Genomic DNA, 15,181 nt, shown 5'->3' on the forward strand with positions numbered 1-15,181 from the left:
TCACTGTTGCAGTGCTTGGAAAACTGTGTATGTTGTGGCACCAAGGCAGTATTAATGCTGTGTTTATTTCACATGATAACGTACCATTCTTGTGGATCTGCAGGTGACTCGACAGTCTCCCAATTCTTACGTGGTCATCATGAACAGCTCATGTGTAGAAGTTGATGTGCACCGACTGAGCGATGGAGGACTGCTTCTATCTTATGATGGTAGCAGCTATACTACCTACATGAAAGAAGAGGTGGACAGGTAGCAACCTGTAAAGATTGATATTTAACATCTACATACAAACCAAGATTAGGTGTACTTGTAACTTTATGCTTCCCAAAGATCACCTGGGAATGAAAATCTCCCCTAGGAGGAAATTACTTAGATGTATTATGGATGAGTTTAAATGGAGAAGTTGCCTTCACCTGAAGAACAGATCTTGGCTACTGTTAGAAGAAAGATCTGAACGTGTACCAATGTGGAGTTTGTGTTCTCCTGCTGGTTCTTCACAAGTGCTGTTATGGATTATAAAAGAACACCCCAAACCCAAAACCTAAAAGACATGAAATTCTTTAAAATCCTTGGAGCTCCACAGCTGCCTTAGACATAGATACAAGATTTTCTATTTCAGTGCATTTCCTGAAAGTTCCTTGCAGGGATCATAACCAGAAGATCAGTAAATCTCCAGCTTCTGAAAAATGAACCACTGCCCCCTCTGCTGGTTTGTTTTCTGTGACAAATGTAGTGAGTCTGGTCAGGAGTACGAAGAGAGTTTGGGTTATTTTCTGTGTTGAAAAATGTTATAAAATCTGAACCTCTCAGTCTGCTACATGAGTGTGTCCTACTCATTTCAGCTTTGCTCTGTATGCAAGAGGATTTTGCATGAGATGGACAGTTCGGTGCGTGTGTTGTGTGTTATGTATTGCAAGTGTAATCTCCACTACCATCAGGTTTTGTTTATATGAAATATTGGTTCTGACACCTGTTAGTAGAGAAGCAGCACAGAAGTAACATACATACAATCTTGCTAAGGGCTGTTCTCTCTGGTTTCTAATCCCTGGCTTCCATAGTCCTGTTTTGATATGATTAATCTGAACTTTGATACCCAGGGCTGTACTGTTCAGCTCAGAATAGCTGGCTGAGGTGGTTTTGTTCAGTTTTGTTTTAGAGCAGGGAAAGAGAGAATGGATTTTTTCCTTCCCATGCTTTCCACAAGAAACTCTGTGGCAGTGATTTGTCCTTTTCTTTCGTAGGTACCGTATCACTATAGGTAACAAGACCTGTGTGTTTGAAAAGGAGAATGATCCCTCCATTCTGCGCTCACCTTCAGCTGGGAAGCTTATCCAGTATGTGGTGGAGGATGGGGGACATGTGTTTGCAGGCCAGTGCTTTGCAGAAATAGAGGTAAGTCTCAAAGAACTGACTTGGCTGCAGATGCTGAATCTGCCCAGGCAAAAGCTGGGGGTGAAAAAAAGAATGCTTTGGAATGAGGAATTGAGTATGAGGGATAATTCACAGTATTTCCAAATTTTGTGTAGGTTTTAACCTGGACTAATGCAGGGATCAGCTGTGAGAGTGATGGGGTGGGGAAGAAATTACCTAACAGCTGAAATTTGAGTGTTTAATGACTGTATATCAGGTGATAAGCGAAATTTCTCAGCGGTGAGAGCATGGTTATCATCTTGCTGTGACACTGAGGGAGAGTGGGATCCATGTGTGCTGTGTTTTCTAGCTGTGTTGAAGAAAGCCGCCTACTTGTAGACCACTACATAGTACCAACACAGACTCAGAGTCAGAGTTATATGCCAGGATTTAGTAACAAACTAAGACTTCTCTGATCATTTATCAGGTTGATCAGATGAGTTAATAAGTGTCACTCCTCCTTTCTCTCTTGGAAGTTACTTAACTTTTAGAGTGGAGGAGGATGAGGATGAACAATTTCTGCATCACTGTGAGAAAAGCATGAGAGCCGGTGTGGGAGTGCGTGGCTCAAAACAGATTTGAGGGAGGGGAGGGTGTGTGTTGACAGAGGGGCAATTAAACCGGTTGGGGACAATGTGTAGGAGAAAAATAGCAGCCCAGAGATCCAGATATTGTATGTAAGTGCATTTACGCTGCAACAGAGCTGTGGCTAAGAAGGAACCACCACTCAATTCCTGTGTTCCCTGTTGTGGTGTATAACAATGGTAAAACTAGACTGTCTCCCCCCATACCCAGCCCTTATTCTCCAAAGGCAAGAGCTTCCATGGTAGATCTAAGGAAGCAACTTTGTCTCTGAAGAGTGGTTTGAGACCGGTGACTTCTAGAAAGTAATCCTAGCTCCCTCTGCTAAAAATGAATGTGCTGCTGTAGCTTTTGCTTCTTCTCCTACTTCTTCAGAGTACAGCAGCTGCAGCAGGAAATTGTGTCTGCTTTGCTCATTGTGTTGAATGTGGGACATTCATGGGTACCTGTTGGTCCAAGCAGTGTGTGGAACAGGTGATGTTCCTGAGGATGGCTTCCTGCTGCCCTAATTTGTGGCCAGTTACTTTGTTCTACCATTCATTTAGTGTCTGAGATTTCATTACTGATGTGTGTGCTTTTAAACCTTTGAGAAAGCCTGGATGCAAAAGGTGCTCATGCAGGTTAGTTTGTAGTAGGACATTGGCTGCTGGCTCACAAAACTAGAACTATTTGGGGAACATGGAAGCTGGGTGTGTAACCTGTTTTCCTTGCTACAGGTGATGAAAATGGTGATGACGCTAACAGCAGGAGAATCAGGCTGCATCCATTATGTCAAACGCCCAGGGGCAGTCTTGGATCCAGGCTGTGTGATTGCCAAGCTTCAGCTGGATGATCCCAGCAGGGTTCAGCAGGTGAGGAGCACAGGTGTTTGTTGTGTTTTTAATAGGGGGTGATGTTGAGATGCTCTGGTGTACTGAACCAATTTCAGACTTGTGCAATGTACTGGAATTGTCACTTTACCATTTATTTGTCTCAGATGAGGGCTAGGACTTGGGTTATTGTCACTTGCTCTGATTCAGGCTAAGCTTATGTACCATTCTTGTTCTCTTCTTACCTCAGCACTGTTGTGGGTACGCAGCTGTCTAGGATATTGGAGTCTGGCCAGATTTTTCCAGCTGCTTTATTCCTATGCAAGTTTATTTAACTTCTTTTTATTGTGTATTCTTCATGTGACCCTCTTTGGGAGGATCAGCGTTGGTATCTTAACTCCAAGAGTGTCGGGCCCTGAGAAAGCAGTTGCAACAAATCTGGAATTAGAAAAAAAGAGCCTAGGACATGCATCTTTTTTAAGGTGAAAGGGAAAGAGATGTATCCATTTAGGGATGATAGGCTGGAATGTAGCTGGTGGCAGTAGAAGAGAATCTATTCCTTTAGCTAGTTGAAAATTGTGGGAGGTTGTTGTACAGGGGGTGGAAAGTGATTGTCAGCACCAAACTGTTGTTTTTTTCTGTGCTTTTCTTTGAGATTTTTGGTCATCCTGGATCTAAACAATGAGATCAATTGTAACATACTAGGGAGAGAGGCTGGAAGCTTATTTTGTGGGTGTACACAACATATGAGATGGATCTCCAACAGTTCTAATTTTCTGTCTCTCAACCAAGTGGTTGATGCCACACAGGAAGGTTAGTGACACTGCACTGTTCATTGTGTTTCCAGGCTGAACTGCACACGGGTACTTTGCCACAGATCCAGAGCACAGCACTTCGAGGCGAGAAACTCCATCGCATCTTCCATTGTGTCCTAGATAACCTGGTCAATGTGATGAATGGATACTGCCTACCTGAGCCCTACTTCAGCAGCAAGGTACTAGTTATTTCTTATTTCAGAGTGGGAACACAAGTACTCTTTCAATTCAAGGTGATGCTGGCCAATTTGCATGTCAGCATGTCAGAGAACGAAGAGTGAGGGCAGTACTACCCTGCTAGTGCCAGCTGTATTCGGTTTTCTTTCTTTGACTTCGTTATAGTCAGTCTCACTAGAGAGTAAGAGGGGAGAGTCCTGTCTGTGGCACCCAAAACAAAGACAGAGACAAGGAGCTGGGCTCGATCTTTACTGTGTGTGCCTGCAGCCTTGTATGTGGGAGCTGCCTGCATAGCCAGCTGTGGCAGATGTCCTAGAAGGAGGACAGAAGAAGGTGGGCGAATCTGAGTCAGCTGTTGGTGTAAGGTAGCACAGCAGCTTTGTCATCTACCCCAGTTCTCTCTTTTAGTCCCTGGGCTAGCTGTGGGATAAAACAGTATTGAAGTTTACCACAATGAAAAGCCTTTCCTTTTCTCCCTTCTTGCTGCTTATTCTTTTCTCCACGCTTGTCTTAACACTGACTCTCTAGGTGAAGGGCTGGGTTGAGCGACTAATGAAGACCCTGAGGGATCCATCTTTGCCTTTGCTGGAACTTCAGGACATCATGACCAGTGTTTCTGGACGGATCCCACCCAACGTAGAGAAGTCCATCAAGAAGGAGATGGCCCAGTACGCCAGCAACATCACATCAGTCCTTTGCCAGTTTCCCAGCCAACAGGTGATCAACAACACTTAGAGGAATAAAGATCAGTTTGTGTTGGGGCAGAGAAAGTTCTTTTAAATTATCTGGATGTTAGTTGTACCTGGAAGTTGCATTTGAACATGGGATCTTCGTGGTGAAAGGTACTTCCCTGTATGACTTGAGCTTAAAGGCTTGCCTCCTTTACCTGTGCTGAAGGGTATGTGTTCCCTGCTCAGTATAGCTTTAAACAGGCAGTTTGGAAGTGGTTTAATCATATCAGTGGCCTTGTGGGCATTTCTTTATTTGCTTTTTGCCTGGCACATACGCAGCAGCACAATTTGTAGTGTCAAACATAACCTTAAAGAAGAGTGATTGCAACTAAGGAAGGCCTGATCAGGTAATGAGATGTTGGGAGATGATTTCTCTGGTATTACGATATTGTGCATTGATTTTTGTGTCATTGTCAGGTCATTAACTTTCTTAGTTTAAAGCTTTGGCCTTTGCTGGAGTCTGCTGGAACTCTGGTCTGGTCTGTCTGGAAGGTCTCAGCTTCTCTGCTGGTTGTTCAGCCAGATCATCCCATCCAGGACTCGGACTGTCATGTTGATTGCTCTCTTTCAGATTGCCAATATCTTGGATAGCCATGCAGCCACCTTGAACCGCAAATCAGAGCGTGAGGTCTTCTTCATGAACACTCAGAGCATTGTCCAGCTTGTACAGAGGTGAGCCATTTTCAGGGGTGCCCCCTAATGCTTTTTCTGTTGGTTTTTTTTTTCTTTTTTTTTTCCTGCTGCTTGAAAGACCTGAGCCTGCTTGTCTGTATTGGTTTTATTACACTCAAGAGTCTGAATCACAGGAATAAGATTGCATGCTTCCCTCAGGGAGGTCAGCAGTGAGGGGGGCCGTGTGTGTGGCCCGACTGCCTGTGTGAAGCACACATAGAGATCCTTCCCTCTTTTTCCCTTTGCCTTTTTTGGCTTAAAGAAAGATTTAACTTCTGTTCTGGCGCTGATCACATCTTGGCCATTTCTTCAAGCCACTGATGTGTTTATACTGTTCAGTGTCTAGAGTTTTTAGTGTTTTCAGAAGGAGGACACTTTGATGCAAAACACGAGCCATGCTACCCCACAACAGTAATGGCAGGGGTTATATGTTCACATAACAGTTGGATTTTCAGAACCAGGTACGCTTCCTTCTGTAAGCAGGTTTATTCTGCCACTTGTGTTGAGTGTTACTCACTTGCAGGTCTTCAGAAGTAGGGCTATGCGGATCTAACTCAACATTAGGTTTGACTGACTTGCTTCTGCAGGTACCGGAGTGGTATTCGCGGTCACATGAAAGCAGTGGTGATGGATCTGCTCCGTCAGTATCTGAAGGTGGAGACTCAGTTTCAGCATGGTGAGTCTCTTAAGCATGTCAGGGACTTGATTTCTGCAAGAACCACATTTGGTCCCAGAAGGTCCGCATGGACCCCATTCAAGAAAGATTACTCTCACTCACGGTGAGGCTAAGCTACACAGGTTTTCTTTTAAAGGTCTACTGGTCAGATCCTGTTTTTTTTGTGGAGGAGCTTATGTCCATTTTGAGTTTTTGTGGTAAGATGGCTCATAATGCTTATCACAAGCATTTACCCCAAAGCAGTCTATTCTGCTGGTTTTCCACTGTTGGTATATCCATCATCTTTTACATCCCATGCCATCTTACCCACAGTTTACGTGTCATAATATGGCTGGTCTCTTTTTGGTGTAGGGATGCTCCTTTTCCCCTTAAATCTTCAAAAGAATAGCTCCTGTATGAGTTTATGGCCCTCCAATTGAGGACTTCTGTATGACCTGGAGTAAAAAGACAGACTAACTGCATATTAGGAGTTTCTTTGTGTTGCCTCTCTAGGCTGTTACTGAGCTCACTAAGGCTCAGTCAGTCTGTGTCGTTTCTGCTTGTTCTAGATCAGAGATGATCTCCTTTGTGTTCCCTCACTGACTCTTATCAGCAGTGGCCTACCACTGGAGAGTTCCCCCAGTTGGGTATTCCATGTGTGGAAGCTTCATGTGAGAAGCTTGATTTTTATTTTCGCATTTCTGAGCATCTGCAGAAAAATTAGAATCAGAAGAACTAAACAACATGGTGATTTTAAATGGTTTTATCTTGCCTGCCTGTTAATTAAATTTGATGGTAAGAAAATCAAGTGGAGAAAAAAAAAAAAAAAAAAGTAACTGCCTTACTTGTACCTGCTGTAAAATACCAGGCTGTTCATAGAGCAAACCCCAAACCACAGCCTGAAGCTGAGAACTGGAAATAAATGGGTTGCACTGCTGTATCCAGGCACAAGGTGGCAATGAAGCACTAGCTAGTCTGAGGCTCTAGCTCTTGCAGGTAGTTCAGATTCTGTTCTACTTTTCTTTTGTCCTGCTCCATTACCTGCTCCAGCCTAATGGTACTGCAGATTCATTTCCACTTCAATTTGCTGGTAGTAGAGGATGGTGCAGATCATTTTGCTATTATTTTATTTTGCTTGTCGTTTGAATGAAAGACTGAGCTCACCTTTCCTCTCTTCTTATTTGCTCACAAAGGAGGTATTTGGTATTGGAACTGTTTTAATAAGAGTAGGATGTTTAAAGTTTGCAGTTGAGGGGGTAGTGGTGGGAGGAATGTTTCCATCCCAGAATTGTTTGTGTGGACCATACAAAGTAGGTTCTCAAAACATATATGTAGAAGAATAAAGACACATCTATTAACTTCTATTCCATGACACACAGGTATGGAGACTGGAAAAATGTCCATTTCTGATTGCAGGTCACTATGACAAGTGTGTCTTTACCCTTCGGGAAGAGAATAAAAGCGATATGAATGCTGTATTGAACTACATCTTCTCACATGCTCAGGTCACCAAGAAGAACCTGCTTGTTACCATGCTCATTGTAAGTTGTCTGATGGTGTTCTAGAAATTTGTTTCTTGTAGTTGTATGTTTGGTGCTTTAAAGGTACTGAATTGATAGCTCTCGTCCTTAAAGATGCAAACCTTCTAGCTACAGAAGCAGTGGCAGCAGTGTGGAGTTTTTTCATGTGTTCTTAGGGCACGTAAGCCGTGCATTGAAGGAGACCCAGAACATACTGTTTGCACGGTGTCTGTGCACCTTCTGGTTTGTGACTGTCCTGCACTGATTGCGTGTCAGAGTACAGTGAAGGCTAATTATGCAAGTGCTTTGTGAGCATCTGTGGGGAGATAAGAATGCAGACTTATGTTGGGAGGGTGCTAGAGGCTAACTTTCAGACACTGGGCTGTGACTATATTTGGTTTAGTTTGGTTCTTCAGGGATGGAGAATCTCCTGGGGTTGGAATTCCTCTTGGACAGACAAGATTCCACCCTAGAAACACAAATGAGTCCTCATGGCAGGGCCTGCCATCACCTTCTCATGGTCTTGTGGCTTGTTAGTCCATGAAAAATCTCAGTTCTCATTATTTTGGTCCCACTCTAATGGGTGAAACTCCCTGTAAATTACATTCCCAGGAAAAATAATTAAAAAACAACAATTGAGTCCGGTCTTTTTTTTTTCCTGTTTCCTAAAGAGCCTTGAAAAACTCCTTGTCCCACATAATGCTTTGAAGCAGAATGAATGCCCACCTTCCTCAAGGCAGGATGAATTTAGTGACGACATTATTTTCAACAGATTAGAATTAGGTATCCTGCTTTTTAAGAGGCTAATTACAATACTGTCTCTCTCTCTCCTCCCTCCACCCCCTGCTTTTTTTGTCTTTTTTTTTTTTTTTTTTTTCAAATGTAATGTGGTCTGATACTGCCAAAAATATGTCCAAAGTAGCCATCTACAGAATAGCTCTCAAAAGCAAGGAGAGAGTCATAATTGTCCTAGGCTGAGGCTGAGTTTCTTAAATTCTAATTTGTAAGATATAAGGACCCTGGCATTCTTTCTTTCTGGCTCTCCTCCCCCTCTTTTTTTTTCTTTCCCTTTTTGGTGTGTGGTGTGATTGTAAGTAACGCTTGCCTTAAGAATCTCATTATTTGAACACGGAGCCATATTTCCTTTGAGAATTCTGGAGTAGCTTTGAGCCGGGGCTGTTCATTTCTCAAGTAATCATGCTGGCGTGATGGAGAGAGAAAATGGCAGCTGTTCGCAGCTCAGGCCTTCAATTTTCTTCAGAGTCCAGTCACTCAAGTGTGTAATTACACGGGGTGCCGGGGAGGCGTTAGGCCTTGTCAAAGAGCTGGTTTGAGGCTTTGCTTGCTGCCTTTGCCAATCAGTGCAGGCAAAAGCCAGTGCAGCGCCAGCTACCTGCTTTATTTTGTTGTTGTCATCCTGATTATTTCTTGCTAAAATGGGACTGAAACTTTTTGTCTAGTTTTTCACCTCCCATGCAAGCCGTGTCTTGGAGGCAGAGCCTTGCTGTGTTTTCACGTTGGCCAGCGTGGTGTCCGTCTGAGGGAATGGGGAGGTAGGGAACACAGAGAAACATTGAAGAGTTTTCCTTTCTCCTTCCTGTGTAGTCATTCTTCCCACCGCTTCAGTTCTACTCAAGTAAAGGCTGACATCCCAGTTTGCCAGAACGTAAAACATACTGGGAGAGGCTGTGCTGCGTGTGGTGGAAGAGCAGCCGGCAGCTAGCCGGTAACCTGAGCACCATTCGCATGGGCTCTGCCCTCCCATGAGTGCTGTGTCACAGGGACTTCTCTGGTCGAGGGGGTGATGGGGGCTCAGGAGGGGTGGATGTGCCTTTGGTCACAGTGTCATCTGCGGCACAGCTAGGGACTGCCGTCTGCCAAGTGACAGGGCATGCCATTAACCAAAAAAACGTCGTTCCTCTTTCTTTCCAACTCACATAACTCTTCATGTCTGAGAGAACCCGTGGCACATTTGGTGTGCTCATGGTGAATGCTGTGGTGTTTTATGGGTTGCCGAGCTATTTATGTGGGGTAGTTTAAGTTTGTCCTCCAAGGGCAAACATCATGTCAAAATACCTTGATGCTTATGTTGGTGTTATTGATGTAACCCTAGGAATCCATTATTAACAGCAGGCTCTGAGGATGGTTTTAGTAATAGTATTATGCTGCCATCATTCACCTTTTTTAGCTAGCAGGCGTTTAAGGCAGGATGGGAACTACTTCATCCTTCATATATTTGTTGAAATATAGTGTGATTTGAAGTTGTATGTTCATTTTATGTACTTATGTACTGACTGCTGTATGCACATCCTGGGCAGAATTGCTTGTGGCATGGCAGATGTCCTGTGTCCTATCGGATTTTTGTTACCTTGAGCAGTAACATTACAACACTGAGGAATTTGTATTTCAAATACGACAAAGGCAGTTCTTGAATTATTCACTGTGAATTCACACAGTGACCTGGAGAGGATAAATTTACAGAACTTTCTTTGGGAGCAATCACTGTAATGCTTGCTGGCCCAAGACTGGTTAGTAGGAGACAATCTTATTAAGAGTTAGTAGCTTAGGTGTTTTTAATAAGTGATTTGACTGTGGTTCCTCTCCACCAGAGAGTTTGCCATCATTCCTAGAGATGGCATCATGCTTGAGTGGGATTGGAGAGAAAGGGATTGAGAGCAACGTGGAGAAAAAGCTATTTAGCTTTGGAATTGCATGTAGTATGAACTCTTATTTGTTAGTCAGTCTACGGGACTTCTATTATTTGGTTTTTGGTTTTTGCTTTGATAAGCCTGCCAGGGAAAATAACCTGCTGTGCAGAGGTTTCCCTTTTTCCCTTTCTATTTCTTGGATCTTCAAAGTGCCTTTTCTGAACTGTATGTGTTTAAAGTCTCTTAAAACTTTAAGGCACTAGCGTTCTTTCCTGTTGCAAATCCCTGTTTCATCTCGCATTTTCCTCCTGTGATTCATTTACCAATAGAAAAGCTGTTGTGCTGTATAGAAGAAACACGTTAGAGGCTCCTAGAGGGTTTCCAGCTTCAGGAGTGGGAGGGAAGAGGCTCACAAGCCAGTATGAGTAGTTGAAGGCTGGGATTATTCACGGTAGTTGAAAGTATTTTTGGAAGAAAATGTGCATGAGAGTACATCTCCTCTGTTCAGAAAACAAAACAGGTTGAAGTCTTTACCGTTTGCATTTTTTTGAATGGCTGAATCCAAAAGTTTCGAAACAGCTTTAACACTGAAAATTACGCTGTTCAGTTTTATTATTCTATCCAGCCAATTTAGACAGTAAGGTCAGCTAGTGAACTTCTTCAGAACCAGGATTCTTTGATGAGAAGAATCATTATGGAGTCAGTCTTGTGCTGTGGCAGGAAACACATTACATCATTTACGGTTTTAGTTAGCTTTGCTTAGCCTTGTTAGCAGAATGACAGGATCTTTTTTTCCTTTACTGAAGCTGTACAAAGCCTGCTGGTTTGTGGTTGTGGAGTTGTGGGTTTGGTTTTTTTTTTTGGTTTGGAGGTGTTTTTCTAAGTGGACTTCAGGGGGTTCTCCTGGCAGTTAAACTCTTTCTGTTTGGTCACCTTTCATAGTGAAAAATTGCTAATCTTTGCATGCTAGACAAGGCATTTCGCTACAATTAAATGCTCTTTGAATTTTGCATTGCTGTTACGGCAGACTTCTCATACAAAGCTGAAATTGGGTAATGCGAAAACGTTTTGCTTGAATCTCTTTGCCAAGTCAGTATTTCTCCTGTGTTTGGATGCCAAAACACATGCTAAAAATAATATAATGGGTGGTGGTGCCAGTCCCTTCTTTCCTCTGTAGCTTTATTTATATGTGTGAAATGACTGAAAGCCTAATGCTTGTACCCTTGTCAGCACGGAATTATAGAATAAAGATATATATAGATAAGGACCCCTAGAGGTGATGTCGTCCAGCACGTGAGGGCATGTGTGTATGTATTTCAGGTTTAAACTCCCATGTAGGAGAACGGAAGATGGTTTTCCTCTGTTCTAAGCATTTTCAGTTCTCTTTATTTTTCAGGACCAGCTCTGTGGCCGTGACCCCACCTTGACAGATGAGCTGATTAATATTCTGACAGAGCTGACCCAGCTCAGCAAGACAACCAACGCTAAAGTGGCCCTGCGAGCACGGCAGGTAAGGGAGCGTGTTTAGCAATCCAAGCTGATCCCTGCTTGAGACACTGTGCCATTGCTGATCAGATCAATACGGACTGCTCCCACTTGGGAGTTGGCTCTTTTGGAAAGTCTGTATCTCTTGATGTTTATTTTGATTACTATGCAAATGTGAAGAGTAGATTACTGTGAGCAGTGCTTTAACAATGAAGCTAATTAACTGTTGTGACAGTCTAATAAAGATTGCAGTGGATTCCCAATCACTGTAATATTTGAAGTTAGAATTCTATTCCGTTGTCCCTGCTTGTCCAGAAAGTTTTGTCTGGCTCAAATAGAAGTCAGTTGAGAGCAGCCTGTGGTTTGTGCAATAGAGGAAGTCAAAAAATGCATGGTCACTGTGGTTCCTTCTGGCTTTATCACTTGTGAACCCAACAAGAACAGGCTGCCTGGAACATGTAGGCAGCTGTACAGTAAACAGCCAGGCCATGCTATCTGGGTTCATCAGCTACCTTACAATTGCGAATCAGTGTGTGCAGAGAACAGGGAGAGAAATTTACACATGAACTAGACGTTCTTTGCAACTGCTAAGGAATTACTGCAGAGAATTACGTTGGTCTTTTGCGGGGCTTTTTCTGGCTTTTGAGTTGCGCGTTGACAATTTCTTTTTAACCTGAAAATAATTGGAAAAACTCTTGATACTGTCAATTCCATGAGTCTAGTACAGATAATAATTTGAATGCCAGATATCCACTTGGATATTATTGTGAACTTCCTCTTTAGCAGTTAGTCTGTAGCCAGGAAGGAGTGAGAGGGCATGGTTGTTTCATGGTAATGCTAACCCTGTGGTCTGATCACTCCTCTCACTCCACAGTCCCTGTCTCCATTCTAAAAGTCTTAAGCAGGAAAGCTGACACTTTGGGGATCTCTCCTTTTATTTCAGCGCTTGACTGTTGAAAATGAATGGGATGTTTGAAGCTGCTCAGTGACCTTATGTTTCCTTCAGAATTGTATTTGCGTCCTTGAACCATTCAGTTATTGAACCTCTCAGCAGCATGCTGGGAATGGTGCTGCAGTCCTTGTGTATGTCTTTATGTTGCTCTTTCACTTCATTTTCCCCTGCAAGCTGCTTCCCCTTCCTATCTCTGTATCCTTCATGTTGGACATTTAATACCTGGCACCAGTGTCTCTTGCTTCCTCTGCTTGGAAGCTGTGAAAGGCGGTCTCCATTGCTGGCCTCCCCACAGCTGCTGCCTGCCAGATCTGCTTTCCAATTAACAGCCGGTCAGGCAGTCCCCAGGACTAGCAGCTCTGCAGTGCTAAATCACATGCACTGATGGAACTTGATTGAAGCTGTTCCTTTTCTCCGTGGGGAATTGCCAATAATACAAACCAAGCAGATACACAAATGAGGCTGGGGGGGGCAGTCTGCAGCATCACCCAGGTGCCACAGAATTCACAGGAGGAACCAGTCGCCTCTTCTGGGATGGAGCAGACTATTGCTGCCTTGGAGATACGAGCCTCCTGCCGATGGCCCAGCATAGCTCCTTTCACTGACACTCCTTGTGTTTGCTGTTTACCAGGTTCTCATTGCTTCCCATTTGCCATCCTACGAGCTGCGTCACAACCAGGTGGAGTCCATCTTCCTGTCTGCTATTGACATGTATGGACACCAGTTCTGCATTGAGAACCTGCAGGTATCTGCCAGACTTCTCTCCTTGTTTTCCCTTCTTTCTTCTCACTCATCTTCATGTTTCTGTTTTAAATCTCGCCTGTAGTCCCAAGGTCCTTGTGGCTTTAAGTTGGATTGTTCTGATTTCTAGCTTCCCCCTCACTTTTCATTCCTACACTGATACCAGAATGACCTCACCGCAGCCTACAACTTCTTTAAGGTGGGCAGTGAAGAGGGAGGTTCTGATTTCCTCTCTCTGGTGACCCGTGATAGGACATGAGGAAATGGAATGATGCTGCATCAGGAGAGGTTCAGACTGGACATTAGGAAAAGGCTCTTCACTGAGAGGGTGATTGGTCACTGGAACAGACTCCCCAGGAAAGTGGTCATGGTGCCGAGCCTCTTATAAGGAGCATCTGGATGATGCTCTTAGTCCTATGGTTTAGTTTTAGGTAGTCTTACGAGGAGCAGGGAGTTGGACTTGGTGATATTTATGAGTACCTTCCAACCTGAGATCCTGTCATTCTGTGATTTAGTAGAAAAAGGTCATAATCCTTGATGAACAACAGGAAAAGCATGGAAATTGGTACTAGACAGCCTTGATTTTGGGTTTTTGCTTTTTTGCCTGACCCTGTTTGCAAGACAGGCAGTTCTCTTTTCAAAATGCTTGATGTGCTCTCTTTCAGAAACTCATTTTGTCGGAGACATCCATCTTTGATGTGCTACCCAACTTCTTCTACCACAGTAATCAGGTGGTAAGAATGGCAGCTTTGGAGGTAAGTTTATTCCTATTGAAAAAAAAAATCATTATTTTTTCTGTGGTTTTTGTTCTGTGTGGTGGGGTTTTTTTGGGTTTTTTTTTGTTTAGGCCACTGCAAGATTAAGAGTGCTGTAGATTGTGTGGAATCTGGCATACTTAGTCTGTCATTTAACAGTGTTAATATTCATAATTGACTGAAATTTCAGATTCAAGTTATCTTCTTTGCTTGAAGAAGATTTAGGTGGTTGAAAGGATTGAAAGTGAAGCTGCTGTCCGAGAATGTGGTCAGCCTGTCCTGTGTGCTTTGTGCTGATGGTCATATCCTGCCAGACCTGTCTTCCTCAGAATAACTTTAAATTCTAGCTGAATTAGAGTTCTGTCTAAATATTCATTTGGAGGTACCTGGGTTTTTTAGTATTTTTGAAATCTCTGGTGTATTATTTGTTGTTTTCCTCTCTTTCTGCTTCCTTAGCACAGTTACGCTGATTGAGTTTCTCTCTAACCAGGTGTACGTTCGAAGGGCATATATTGCCTATGAGTTAAACAGTGTCCAGCACCGCCAGCTGAAGGATAACACTTGTGTGGTGGAGTTCCAGTTCATGCTACCTACCTCCCATCCAAACAGGTCAGATCACGTGTTCAGGCGTCTGTGGAATCGGAGGTTTATGAGAGGCTACATCCTATCTTGGCAAAGAAAACTTGCAATAGAATCGGTGGAGAAAGGGAGAGTCCCAGTGCCTCAAATAAGCACAGATTATTTAAGATAAACAGCTACATTACCCAGTTCCTTCTCCCAAGTTATTTAAAAATCTCAGGAGCTGTGGGTAATAGTTTCTGCAGTTTGGATACATTCAATATGATACAGTTTCCATCTATTTCCTGATTTTTAAATCGGCTTGTGTAGTAACTTTCTTCTAGAACTTTAGTTAGCCTTCAGAAAGATAGAATGCCAGACAGAATAATCAATTACTCATTTTAATAAAGAACAGTCAAACAGTCTCTGTCCCCTTCCTGCAGCGCTTCCCTGCCAGCCCTTTGTAACTGTTTGTGATTGGCTCTACTTTCAAACCTGGCTTTACTGGATAAGGTGAAATCTTTTCTAGCATGCGTTTTTTTGACTGAGAAGAGCAAGATGCATGTATGAATGTGTTTTATATAGAAATGCTGGAGCTGACATAGATTTTCAGTCAGTATTTTTCAGAATGCATTTCTCATGACTGCAGCCAAAAGCATCAACTATTCGCT

The 15,181-nt window shown here is 43.2% G+C and overlaps 1 protein-coding gene across 9 annotated transcripts in view; it reads left to right on the top strand.

Moving 5' to 3' along the window:
* Positions 1-15,181, top strand: part of ACACA (acetyl-CoA carboxylase alpha) — a 148,072-nt gene that overhangs the window by 45,786 nt on the left and 87,105 nt on the right. For all 9 annotated transcript variants that reach the window (XM_056341575.1, XM_056341593.1, XM_056341568.1 and 6 more), the window contains 12 exons: positions 104-249; positions 1,242-1,392; positions 2,709-2,843; positions 3,649-3,795; positions 4,322-4,510; positions 5,096-5,196; positions 5,784-5,872; positions 7,268-7,392; positions 11,416-11,529; positions 13,088-13,201; positions 13,863-13,952; positions 14,443-14,561. In XM_056341575.1, the coding sequence (XP_056197550.1) occupies positions 104-249; positions 1,242-1,392; positions 2,709-2,843; positions 3,649-3,795; positions 4,322-4,510; positions 5,096-5,196; positions 5,784-5,872; positions 7,268-7,392; positions 11,416-11,529; positions 13,088-13,201; positions 13,863-13,952; positions 14,443-14,561 (1,520 nt within the window). The remainder of the gene's footprint in view (positions 1-103; positions 250-1,241; positions 1,393-2,708; positions 2,844-3,648; positions 3,796-4,321; positions 4,511-5,095; positions 5,197-5,783; positions 5,873-7,267; positions 7,393-11,415; positions 11,530-13,087; positions 13,202-13,862; positions 13,953-14,442; positions 14,562-15,181) is intronic.

Source organism: Falco biarmicus, chromosome 1 (genome assembly GCF_023638135.1).
Source record: "Falco biarmicus isolate bFalBia1 chromosome 1, bFalBia1.pri, whole genome shotgun sequence".
NCBI classification, from domain to species: domain Eukaryota; kingdom Metazoa; phylum Chordata; class Aves; order Falconiformes; family Falconidae; genus Falco; species Falco biarmicus.